Raw genomic sequence first — 13,151 nt, 5'->3', positions numbered from 1 at the left:
GGTAGACAGAAACACTTAATATGATTCTGTCCTAATAACGGGGGGAAGAATAACTAAAATGAAGCACTGACTGCCGTAGCTCTCAACCTCGTAGCACAAAAAATCTGGACACAGAGAAAACTACTAGGGGAACAAAGCATCAAGATAAGGGACAATTTTTAAATACTGATCTTAGAAACTTACGAAGTTGCTTTAATAAAAAGTCTTGTGTTATCATGCATTTTCTGAACGATATGAAGTCTGAAACTCAAATGCCTGTCATTATGTAGTGAATTCAATCCTTACTGATTTGCCCCAAAAATCCAGAAAACCACAAATTTTATGATGAACAGACTCAAAATTAGAAGCAAAAATCTGGACAGTTGAGAGGTATGATCCACACACACACACACACACACACACACACACACACACACACACACACACACACAAACACACACACACACGTGCGCACACTCACGCACGCACACACACACACACTTATACATACATACACACATACTTAAATTGCTGGTAGAGTTTGAACATTCTCCTTAGATGAAGCTACCATATAACCCCAAAGGCACTCCTTGAGCATATGAGTTACCTGTTTCACATATCAGCACCAGTGCATCGTTCTGCAGAACGTCACGGATCATATTATTCGGTAGTGAATCAGACTTCTTTGATACAGTAGTAAGTAATTTTGCAAGGGCTGCATGAAGCCTGCAGATTTAATCCTAAAGAGAACTGCTATAAACTGAGACACTCGATAATATACGCAGGATTACATGCGATAGGGTTCTGTCTCAACTATTAGTTTGTCAGATGAATAATATTTCTTATCTCCAGATCTTTAAAGTTTGTATGTTTACAATTGAATGTTCTGCTGATCTGATTTTTGAGGTCTGTCTAAGTAATCAACTTACTAGCTGAAGGCTTTCAGCAAAATTCAGCTTATAAATTATGTAGTTTATTTTAGAGGAAGAGCCGTGGGGAGAAACAGCAGCTGAAGCAATACATTTTTTCATGACCGACTTTCTTAAGACCGGGGATTCACCGCTGCACAGCTCCAAGTCTGTTAAAGTAGACTTGTCTTATTCTGCTGCTCTCTCTGTTGCCGGGGAACAAGAAAGGTCTTACCAAGTCACAAGTCCTGACTCCTGACTTTAAACTAAACTAAATGAATTATGGGTAACAAAAATACAAAACATGCTGTCTCTGTCTGCCCTTGGTTGTGCTATCAGTGCTCAGTGCTAACGCAGGCTTCTAACTTAAGAAGTTCTTCTACTTACTGACTTGTCTCTGACTGTCCCACCCTCTCTCTTTATATTCCCTAATTCGTGACCCTGACCCTATCCTACCTGTTGCAGCAGGTTGCCTTGCAGCATGTGAGACGTCAGTGAGTGACGACTTGAGTCCAGCAGTGCAGCTAGATAAATGTAAACAAACTTTACTCACCACTCAGCCCACAGCAACCCTCAGCTGAATTCTGACAGGCTGCTCACTAAGCTGACATCACTGCGCACGCCTCCACACAATGATATCAGTCCGAAAAAAAGACAATAAAAAATGTAAAAAATAAAGCCGGGAAATTCAGGGGTGTCATTCGGGAATCATGGCACCCCATTATTTGGACCTCAAAACCGGTAAAAAATGAGACATTTGGTATGGTTAAGAGGTATGACTTTTCTTGGAGTGTCTCCTATGCGTCATACCATTTGACCAGAATGGAGGTATGTATGTCTTTGATAAATATTGAAACTCCACTTCCTTTAGCTTTGTAGCCCTCCATATGGGGTCTGAAAGTATGGTAGAATGAGTAACCTAGTAAGGCTGGGGTGCTCTCCTCAGCTTTGAACCAGGTTTCATTGACTGCACAAATGTCAGCATCCTCCAGGGAAATGAATGCTTACAATGAGTGCAATTTCATGCTAAGACTCCTAGTCTTTTGCAGCATAACCTTTAAATTTCGTTTACAAGAATTTTTCTTGTTGGTAATTTTGTGCCTAAAAATGCACTATGTGGGAGGCAAGAGCCTTTGCCAGAAGACTGAAGCCCAGGAGAGACAGATGAAGGTCATCTCTGGCAAAGCATCATGGTCTGTTAGTCATGCCCTCCCAGGCTGACACCAGAAGATGAAGGTCATCTCTGGCAAAGCATCATGGTCTGTTAGTCATGCCCTCCCAGGCTGACACCAGAAACTAAGCTAATCGTTAAAGTCGAGCATTTTCTGTTTGTATTGAGGCCTCATTCTGAACTCATTGAACTGTTTGTACTGAGGGGCGGTGTTCTTATGTATATCAATACAGCAACAGTAACAAAAACACAGAACAAAAGTACAAAAATGTACAGAAGAAGATACAAATAATTTATTTAAATAAATAATTTTAACTTGAAAATACTATCAGATCATTCATCTAAAGTAATGAACCCTGTACAGTGACTATATGACTGAATTAATAAAAGCTTATGAACACCAATATAAGAGTAAATCATAAAGTATAAAAAACAAATTCCGTTAGAATCAGGGAAATATTTATTTCTTAGACTTGTTCTTAGTATATTTATTTTGTTCATATCATCTGGTAAGCTGTCATTTTGTATTTATTGATACAAAGTGTGATGTGCAAGTTGTATTTTGATCATTCCCACCATGATTTACACTATCGATCATTCCTACTGTGATTTACACTGATGTCGATCATTCCCACCATGATTTACACTGATGTTGATCATTCCCACTGTGATTTACACTGATGTCAATCATTCCCACTGTGATTTACACTATCGATCATTCCCACTGTCATTTACACTGATGTCGATCTTTCCCACCATGATTTACACTGATGTCGATCATTCCCACTGTGATTTACACTGATGTTGATCATTCCCACTGTGATTTACACTGATGTCAATCATTCCCACTGTGATTTACACTATCGATCATTCCCACTGTCATTTACACTGATGTCGATCATTCCCACCATGATTTACACTGATGTCGATCATTCCCACTGTGATTTACACTGATGTCGATCATTCCCACCATGATTTACACTGATGTTGATCATTCCCACTGTGATTTACACTGATGTCGATCATTCCCACTGTGATTTACAATGATGTCGATCATTCCCACCATGATTTACACTGATGTTGATCATTCCCACTGTGATTTACACTGATGTCGATAATTCCCACTGTGATTTACACTGATGTTGATCATTCCCACTGTGATTTACACTGATGTCGATCATTCCCACCATGATTTACACTGATGTTGATCATTCCCACCATGATTTACACTGATGTCGATAATTCCCACCGTGATTTATACTGATGTCGATCATTCCCACTGTGATTTACACTGATGTTGATCATTCCCACCATGATTTACACTGATGTCGATCATTCCCACTGTGATTTACACTGATGTCAATCATTCCCACTGTGATTTACACTGATGTCGATCATTCCCACCGTGATTTACACTGATGTCGATCATTCCCACCATGATTTACACTGATGTCGATCATTCCCACCATGATTTACACTGATGTCGATCATTCCCACTGTGATTTACACTGATGTCGATCATTCCCACTGTGATTTACAGTGATGTCGATCATTCCCACTGTCATTTACACTGATGTCGATCATTCCCACTGTGATTTACACTGATGTCGATAATTCCCACTGTGATTTACACTGATATCGATCATTCCCACTGTGATTTACACTGATGTCGATCATTCCCACCATGATTTACACTGATGTCAATCATTCCCACTGTGATTTGCACTGATGTCGATCATTCCCACTGTGATTTACACTGATGTCAATCATTCCCACTGTGATTTACAGTGATATCGATCATTCCCACTGTCATTTACACTGATGCCGATCATTCCCACTGTCATTTACACTGATGTCGATCATTCCCACTGTCATTTACACTGATGTCAATCATTCCCACTGTGATTTACAGTGATATCGATCATTCCCACTCTGATTTACACTGATGTCGATCATTCCCACTGTGATTTACAGTGATATCGATCATTCCTACTGTGATTTACACTGATGCCGATCATTACCACTGTGATTCACACTATCGATCATTCCCACTGTGATTTACACTGAAGTCGATCATTCCCACCATGATTTTTGCAGTTTGGGTAGGGAATGGGCTGAGCAGATGATGGTCGAGTCATCTGCATATTGTATGAGTGTGCCATGTGTGGTGGCAGAGGCTAGATTATTTGTGAAAACAGAGAAGAGTAGGGGTCCAAGGATGGATCCTTGGGGAACCCCTATGGAGACAGGTAGTTGGGGAGATGTGTCATTCTGCCATACAATGGATTGTTGGTGGTCAGACAAGTAACTCTGAAACCAGTTGGTGACCGATTGTGAGAAGGATAGGTTATTGAGGACAGAGAAAAGTTGTTTGTGTGGGACCATGTCAAATGCTTTAGTTAGGTCTAGGAAAGTAGCAGAGGAGAGAGAGCCATTATTTTTATGCTGAAGGATAGTGTTAGTAAAGGAGAGTAAGGCAGTGGTGTTGCTATGGTTTGGTCGGAAACCATGCTGAGTATTGGAAAGGAGGTTGTTAGTAAGGAAGTAGTCTGAGACCTGAGAGTGTATGCATCTCTCTAGTATTTTGGAGAGTGGAGAGAGAATAGCTATGGGGCAGTAATTGGTTAGTTCTGTGGAGGGTCCGCCTTTGTGGAGGGGAATTATATGTGATACTTTCCATAGTGTGGGAACGTAACTTTCTGACAGAGATCGGTTAATCAAGATGGATACTGGGTAGACCAGAGCATCAGCTGCGATTTGTAGGTATTCACTTGGGAGGTTGTCTGCTGCTAATTTGGTGGGCTTAAATTTAGTTAAGAGTTTTTTTTATGTTGGAGGTAGGTACAGGAGAAAAAGAGAAGGCAGTGGGCAGATTACTAGTTGAAGGTGTGGGTTGGAGGGGAGGGGGGGTTGTGTTGTTTAGCTAGTGATAGTATGGTTTGTGTGAAGTGTGTGTTGAATGAGGTAGCGATATTTTCTGAGGAGTGAGCGATGTTAGGAGGATGTTATATACAAACCCAGCGATATTGTGTGTTTTGCTTCATGAGTCTGATTGCCATCTCTTTATATATTTGTTTAACAGAACATTTTGATTTATATCAGGTACAACACATTGCTTTTCTGCATGAATTGGCACATTGGCCTTTGGAAATCCTGGAAGAAATTGCTAGAGCCCTTGAAGCTGGAGACAGAATTGTAGCTCTGCAGTGGAAGCAGAGTGTTCTTAGAGAAATTCTTACAAATGGCTTGCCACTTTACTTAGCAAAGATCCAAGATATTTTACAGCAGCTCCAAGAGGACCTACAAAGTAAGTCATTGTATTTATTTATTTAATTAGTTATTATTATTTCTTTACAGGGCAGGTGAACTGATCTGCAGACCCTTTTCTACCATGACCTAGACTCACAGGAGCGGTTCGGACCAACAGGTTACGAGTAGATAGTAGAACTGCATGCAGTTTAGCATTTGGACGATATATAAGATAATGTCATCTGGCTTATCATCCTGTAAGAGCAGCTTATTTACAATAAGGATTTACACTATTTATGATATGTATTCTCAGCATTTATTTTATTTGTTTACTGACATTTGATTACTGGGAAAGTCCGACTGTGTAGCAGCCCATTTTCCGCAGAGGCATTTAAACTTTGTTAAAAATTGTTTAAGCAGGTACTTTTTTTTCTTGCCATTAACCTTTGTCTCTGAAGCATCCACATTCAACTCTTTAAACAGGTGTTCCCTTAGTTTAGCCTGAAATGCATTACGTTCCTGTTTAGCCCTGATTTCAGAGAGTAGATGATTCCAGGTGGAAGGCCTCTGATGACTGAGTGTTTTTCCTCCAATATTTAATTGCAGACAAAAATACCACGAGCACCCAAAGAACTTTCTTAAATAAAATGCAAATAAAGAAAACAAAAACTCAGCAAGACCACCATGGCTTCCAGCATGATAAAAGTTCCATTTTAATAGAAAGGACAAGCGCTTTCACATAGACACCCTACGCTTCATCAGATCCTTCCAATATTTAATTTGAATTTGGCCATGATAAGGGAGAAGCTATCATTTTGCTGTTGCCTGAGGAAATAGAATTTAGGTCTAACTGGTAATTTGGCTATTAATGGGGGGGGGGGGGTATTGCCGTAGTATCATTATCATAAATAAAAATGAGGTGAGCAAGTATATGACCCTGCTCTGACTGGGTAACCAGTGTAATTCTTTGTGTAGGTCACAGTGTTGGGTATGTGACCCAGCTCTGAAAGGGTAACCAATGTAATTCTTTGTGTAGGTCACAGTGTTGGGTATGTGACCCAGCTCTGAATCGGTAACCAGTGTAATTCTTTGTGTAGGTTACAGTGCTGCGTATATGACCCTACTCTAAATGGGTAACCAGTGTAATTCTTTGGGTAGGTCACAGTGTTGGGTATGTGACCCAGCTCTGAATGGGTAATCAGTGTAATTCTTTGAGTAGGTCACAGTGATGGGTATATGACCCAGCTCTGAATGGGTAATCAGTGTAATTCTTTGAGTAGGTCACAGTGATGGGTATATGACCCAGCTCTGAATGGGTAGCCAGTGTAATTCTTTGTGTAGGTCACAGTGTTGGGTATGTGACCCAGCTCTTAATGGGTAACCAGTGAAATTGCTTGTGTAGGTCACAGTGCTGGGTGTGTGACTCTGCTCTGAATGGGTAACCAGTGTAATTCTTTGTGTAGGTCACAGTGCTGGGTATATAACCCTGCTCTGAACTGGTAACCAGTGTAATTCTTTGTGTAGGTCAAAGTACTGGGTATGTGACTCTGCTCTAAATGGGTAACCAGTTTAATTCTTTGAGTAGGTCACAATGGTGGGTATATGACCCAGCTCTGAACCGGTAACCAGTGTAATTCTTTGAGGAGGTCACAGTGGTGGGTATATGACCCTGCTCTGAATGGGTAACCAGTGTAATTGTTTGAGTAGGTCACAGTGGTGGGTATATGACCCTGTTCTGAGTAGGTAACCAGTGTAATTATTTGTGTATGTCACAGTGATGGGTATATGACCTAGCTTTGAATGGGTAACTAGTGTAATTCTTTGTGTAGGTCACAGTGTTGGGTATGTGATCCTGTTCCGAATGGGTAACAAGTGTAATTCTTCTTTGTGTATGTCACATTGTTGGGTATATGACCCTGCCCTGAATTGGAAACCAGTGTAATTCTTTGAGTAGGTCACAGTGGTGGGTTTATGACCCTGTTCTGAGTAGGTAACCAGTGTAATTCTTTGTGTATGTCACAGTGATGGGTATATGACCCAGCTTTGAATGGATAACTAGTGTAATTCTTTGTGTAGGTCACAGTGTTGGGTATGTGACCCTGTTCTGAATGGGTACCCAGTGTAATTCTTTGAGTAGGTCACAATGGTGGGTATATGACCCTGTTTTGAGTAGGTAACCAGTGTAATTCTTTGTGTATGTCACAGTGATGGGTATATGACCCAGCTTTGAATAGGTAACTAGTGTAATTCTTTGTGTAGGTCACAGTGTTGGGTATGTGACCCTGTTCTGAATGGCTAACCAGTGTAATTATTTGAGTAGGTCACAAACCAGTGTAATTCTTTGAGTAGGTCACAATGGTGGGTATATGATCCAGCTCTGAACTGGTAACCAGTGTAATTCTTTGAGTAGATCACAGTGGTGGGTATATGACCCTGTTCTGAGTAGGTAATCAGTGTAATTCTTTGTGTATGTCACAGTGATAGATATATGACCAGCTTTGAATGGGTAACTAGTGTAATTCTTTGTGTAGGTCACAGTGTTGGGTTTGTGAACCTGTTCCGAATGGGTAACCAGTGTAATTCTTGTTTGTGTAAGTCACAGTATTGGGTATATCACCCTGCTCTGAATGGGTAACTAGTGTAATTCTTCGAGTAGGTCACAGTGGTGGGTATATGACCCTGTTTTGAGTATGTTGTTGTGTCTTTCGGCTTTTCCCAGTTAGGGGTCACCACAGCGGAACTCCAGTCCGCTAATGATTGGCAGTAGATTTTTATGTGCTGAGTTGCCGGCCCTGACGCACAACCTTCACCGAAGGTACGCCCATTCATGCATGTCTCCACACAGAAGACGTTCTAGCTGAGAATCAAATAGGACAACATCTGACTGTGAGGCGACAACACTACCGCAGCACCACCACCGCAGTTCCTGTTCTGAGTAGGTAACCAGTGTAATTCTTTGTGTAGGTCACACTGCTGGGTATGTGACCCTGTTCCGAATGGTAACCAGTGTAATTCTTCTTTGTGTAGGTCACAGTGTTGGGTATGTGACACAGCTCTGAATGGGTAACCAGTGTAATTCTTTGTGTAGGTCACATTGCTGGGTATATGACCCTGTTCTGAATGGATAACCAGTGTAATTCTTTGAGTAGATCACAGTGCTGGTATATGACCCTGCTCTGAATGAGTAACCAGTGTAATTCTTTGAGTATGTCACAGTACTGGGTATATGACCCTTTTCTGAGTAGGTAACCAGTGTAATATTTTGAGTAGGTCACAGTGCTGGGTATATGACCTTGCTCTGAATGGGTAACCAGTGTAATTATTTGTGTAGGTCACAGTGCTGGGTATATGACTCTGCTCTGGATTGGTAACCAGTGTAATTCTTTGAGTAGGTCACAGTGGAGGGTATATAACCCTGTTCTGAGTTGGTAACCAGTGTAATTCTTTGGGTATGTCACAGTACTTGGTATATGACCCTGCCCTGAATGAGTAACCAGTGTAATTCTTTGAGTAGGTCACAATGTTGGGTATGTGACCCAGCACTGAATGGGTAACCAGTGTAATTCTGGTTACAGTGCTGGGTATATGACCTAGCTCTGAATGGGTAACCAGTGTAATTCTTTGAGTAGGTCACCATGTTAGGTATGTGACCCAGCTCTGAATGGGTAACCAGTGGAATTATTTGAGTATGTCACAGTACTGTGTATATAACCCTGCTCTGAAAGGGTAACCAGTGGAATTCTTTGAGTAGGTCACACTGGTGGGTATATGACCCTGCTCTGAATGGGTAACTAGTGTAATTCTTTGAGTAGGTCACAGTGCTCGGTATGTGACCCTGTTCTGAATGGGTAACCAGTGTAATTCTTTGAGTAGTCACAATGGTGGGTATATGACCCTGTTCTGAGTAGGTAACCAGTGTAATTCTTTGTGTATGTCACAGTGATGGGTATATGACCCAGCTTTGAATAGGTAACTAGTGTAATTCTTTGTGTAGGTCACAGTGTTGGGTATGTGACCCTGTTCTGAATGGCTAACCAGTGTAATTATTTGAGTAGGTCACAAACCAGTGTAATTCTTTGAGTAGGTCACAATGGTGGGTATATGATCCAGCTCTGAACTGGTAACCAGTGTAATTCTTTGAGTAGATCACAGTGGTGGGTATATGACCCTGCTCTGAATGAGTAACCAGTGTAATTCTTTGTGTATGTCACAGTGACAGGTATATGACCCAGCTTTGAATGGGTAACTAGTGTAATTCTTTGTGTAGGTCACAGTGTTGGGTATGTGACCCTGTTCCGAATGGGTAACCAGTGTAATTCTTCTTTGTGTAAGTCACAGTGTTGGGTATATCACCCTGCTCTGAATGGGTAACTAGTGTAATTCTTCGAGTAGGTCACAATGGTGGGTATATGACCCTGTTTTGAGTATGTTGTTGTGTCTTTCGGCTTTTCCCAGTTAGGGGTCACCACAGCGGAACTCCAGTCCGCTAATGATTGGCAGTAGATTTTTATGTGCTGAGTTGCCGGCCCTGACGCACAACCTTCACCGAAGATATGCCCATTCACACATGTCTCCACACAGAAGACGTTCTAGCTGAGAATCAAACAGGACAACATCTGACTGTGAGGCGACAACGCTACCACAGCACCACCACCGCAGTTCCTGTTCTGAGTAGGTAACCAGTGTAATTCTTTGTGTAGGTCACACTGCTGGGTATGTGACCCTGTTCCGAATGGTAACCAGTGTAATTCTTCTTTGTGTAGGTCACAGTGTTGGGTATGTGACACAGCTCTGAATGGGTAACCAGTGTAATTCTTTGTGTAGGTCACATTGCTGGGTATATGACCCTGTTCTGAATGGATAACCAGTGTAATTCTTTGAGTAGATCACAGTGCTGGTATATGACCCTGCTCTGAATGAGTAACCAGTGTAATTCTTTGAGTATGTCACAGTACTGGGTATATGACCATTTTCTGAGTAGGTAACCAGTGTAATATTTTGAGTAGGTCACAGTGCTGGGTATATGACCTTGCTCTGAATGGGTAACCAGTGTAATTATTTGTGTAGGTCACAGTGCTGGGTATATGACTCTGCTCTGGATTGGTAACCAGTGTAATTCTTTGAGTAGGTCACAGTGGAGGGTATATAACCCTGTTCTGAGTTGGTAACCAGTGTAATTCTTTGGGTATGTCACAGTACTTGGTATATGACCCTGCCCTGAATGAGTAACCGGTGTAATTCTTTGAGTAGGTCACAATGTTGGGTATGTGACCCAGCACTGAATAGGTAACCAGTGTAATTCTGGTTACAGTGCTGGGTATATGACCTAGCTCTGAATGGGTAACCAGTGTAATTCTTTGAGTAGGTCACACTGGTGGCTATATGACCCTGCTCTGAATGGGTTACCAGTATAATTCTTTGAGTAGGTCACAGTGGTGGGTATATGACCCTGCTCTGAATGGGTAACCAGTGTAATTTTTTGAGTAGGTCACAGTCCTGGGTATATTACCCCAGTCTAAATGGGTAAACAGTGCAATTCTTTGAATAGTTCACAGTGATTGGTATAGGTGGGTGTGTCAGTAAAACAAATCTTCAAACTTTACTTAGAGTCACTTGGAGTCTGTCATCATTGTAACCAGAATATAGAACTAGCAGAGGGAGGCCAAATTCCAGCTTTGGGATGAACATGTTTTTTAGCTAATGCCAATGTGCCACTGGGGGCAGAGGATGTGACATTCTGTATGAAAGTCTTAACCTGGAATGTGTTTTGTGGACTATTTTGTTCGTATCTTTAGTGAATGTGAGGGAGGGGTCTAGCAGCATGCTGAGGTAGTTTTGCTCAGTGGCAGTAGCTGTTTAGTGAATGTGAGGGAGGGGTCTAGCAGCATGTCCAGATAGTTTTGCTCAGTGGCAGTAGCAGGATATTGTCATCACTTTCTCTGAGTTTCAGAGGGTGAGACTTTTTTATTCTGGTAGGTGTGGCAAACATCATAAGGGTTAATTTATGTGGATTTATTGCTGGCATAATGTTGGATATCCAGTTATAAAGCAGTGAGAAGTTGCTCTGCAGTTTGGTTTGAAGGATTTGTGTGTTTGTATGAGATTCTAATACCAGGATATCATCACTGTTCATAATAATGCCTGAAGAGATGTTGTGGATAAGATAATTTAGAAACAGGGAAAACAGGAGGGGATCCAACACAGAACCTTAATGAACATTAACATTGATGATTCAGGAGTTAAATAAGCAATTGTGTTCCATTACTTGATAGGTTCTAGGTAGCTTTTAAACCATGAAATGACTGGGGCTCCAAAAATGTGCCTGGCAAGTGTAAGTAATAGAGTATGGTTCACTGTTTCAAATGTTGTAGTTAAGTCAATAAAGAGGTATGTTGTGAGCATTCTGTTATTCTTTTGGTATATATGATGTTCATCATTCACATTGCCTCGGTGGCATATGGATTCTGTGTGCCTGCACAAACCCACACTGGCAGTTTTGCAGAGCTCGGAATCCCCTCCTCTGACTCTATGTGACAGAGGATTGGCTAAGCCTAGCCCCTGTCACCAAAACTCAAGTTATTCAACTTTTATTTGCTGCCAGCTGCAGCTGTCACCCAGTTCAATCTCCTCAACAGCCTATAGTAGTAAATTATAGCTTCCAGATCTCTTTAGGAACTTCCATTTCTTTTTAATATTATATTATTTTATTTATTTATTTTATTTTACATTTGTTAACTGGGAAACTCCGACTGGACCAGGTCTATTTTCAGTGGAAGCCCGGGGAGAAATGCTCCGGCATCAAGTTATGCAAATATAGTAAATCCAGCATAATACACAAAACAGGTTTTATCATGTATGCTGAGCATAGTAATATAACAAGAAATTAATAAAACACTCCAGGTAAAATAAGATATAGAACATGGGTAAAAAGACAGTGTCAGTTACAGTACATCCAGCATAATACACAAAACAGGTTACATCATGTATACTGAGCATAGTAATATAACAGGAAATTAATAAAACACTCCAGGTAAAACGAGATATAGAACATAGGTAAAAAGACAATGTCAGTCATACTTTGGTAAGAGAAGAAAATATATCAAGTAAGATTCTACAGTTAAAAGTACCCTTTCAGATGACCAAGCCTACAGGGGATCAGAGATCCAGCATGTGATCAGGGGGTAGTTTGGGGAGTTAATAGCAGTGTGGGTAGGGTTATGTGATACAAGGGCATAACCAGGTACTAAGAAGATGCTATTTGAGGGAGTTTTTGAATATGGATGTGGAGGGGGCAGTGGACACGGATAGGGGAAGAGAGTTCCAATTTCTGGCAACGTTGTGGGAGTAGAGCGCTTTCCCTGCCTTATTGTTAGCCTTGGTGATGGAGAGGAGAGATTTTTCATTAGATCTTAGGTACCAGTTTGCGGTATAGACAGTAAGTATGTTGGATAATGAGGGTTTTTTTCAGGATATTTGAGAATATTGTATGCTGTGCCCAGCTGGTGATAGTTAAGTAGCTGTGGTAGCTCAAACCATCTTAGTTCTTTTAGTGCTGTACAGTGATGGGTTCTATAGGTTGAGTTAGTAACAAACTTGGCTATTTTATTGTAGCATGATTCTAGTTTGTCAAGGTCACATTGTCTGATTTGAGTAAAGATTGATGCTGCGTATAATAGAGTTGAGAGGAGGTGGCTTTGTGCAAGAGTGACTCTTGCTTTTTATGAGAGAAAGGACTTATGCCTGTATAGGGAGCCTAGCCTTTTGTGTACTAGTTTTATGGTATGTGAGATGTGAACATCAAAGTGGAGATTATTGTCTATTTCAATGCCCAGAAGTTTGGTGTG

The 13,151-nt window shown here is 41.1% G+C and overlaps 1 protein-coding gene across 1 annotated transcript in view; it reads left to right on the top strand.

The window, feature by feature from the left end:
- LOC122816123 overlaps positions 1-13,151 on the top strand; it is a 958,912-nt gene that overhangs the window by 395,642 nt on the left and 550,119 nt on the right. The window contains exon 8 of the mRNA XM_044088882.1: positions 5,161-5,365. Coding sequence (XP_043944817.1) covers positions 5,161-5,365 — 205 coding nt within the window. The remainder of the gene's footprint in view (positions 1-5,160; positions 5,366-13,151) is intronic.

Source organism: Protopterus annectens, chromosome 12.part0 (genome assembly GCF_019279795.1).
Source record: "Protopterus annectens isolate FY-2018-M chromosome 12.part0, PAN1.0, whole genome shotgun sequence".
NCBI classification, from domain to species: domain Eukaryota; kingdom Metazoa; phylum Chordata; order Ceratodontiformes; family Protopteridae; genus Protopterus; species Protopterus annectens.
Note: the sequence above shows the minus strand (reverse complement) of the source record. Positions and strands in the feature narration are given on the sequence as shown.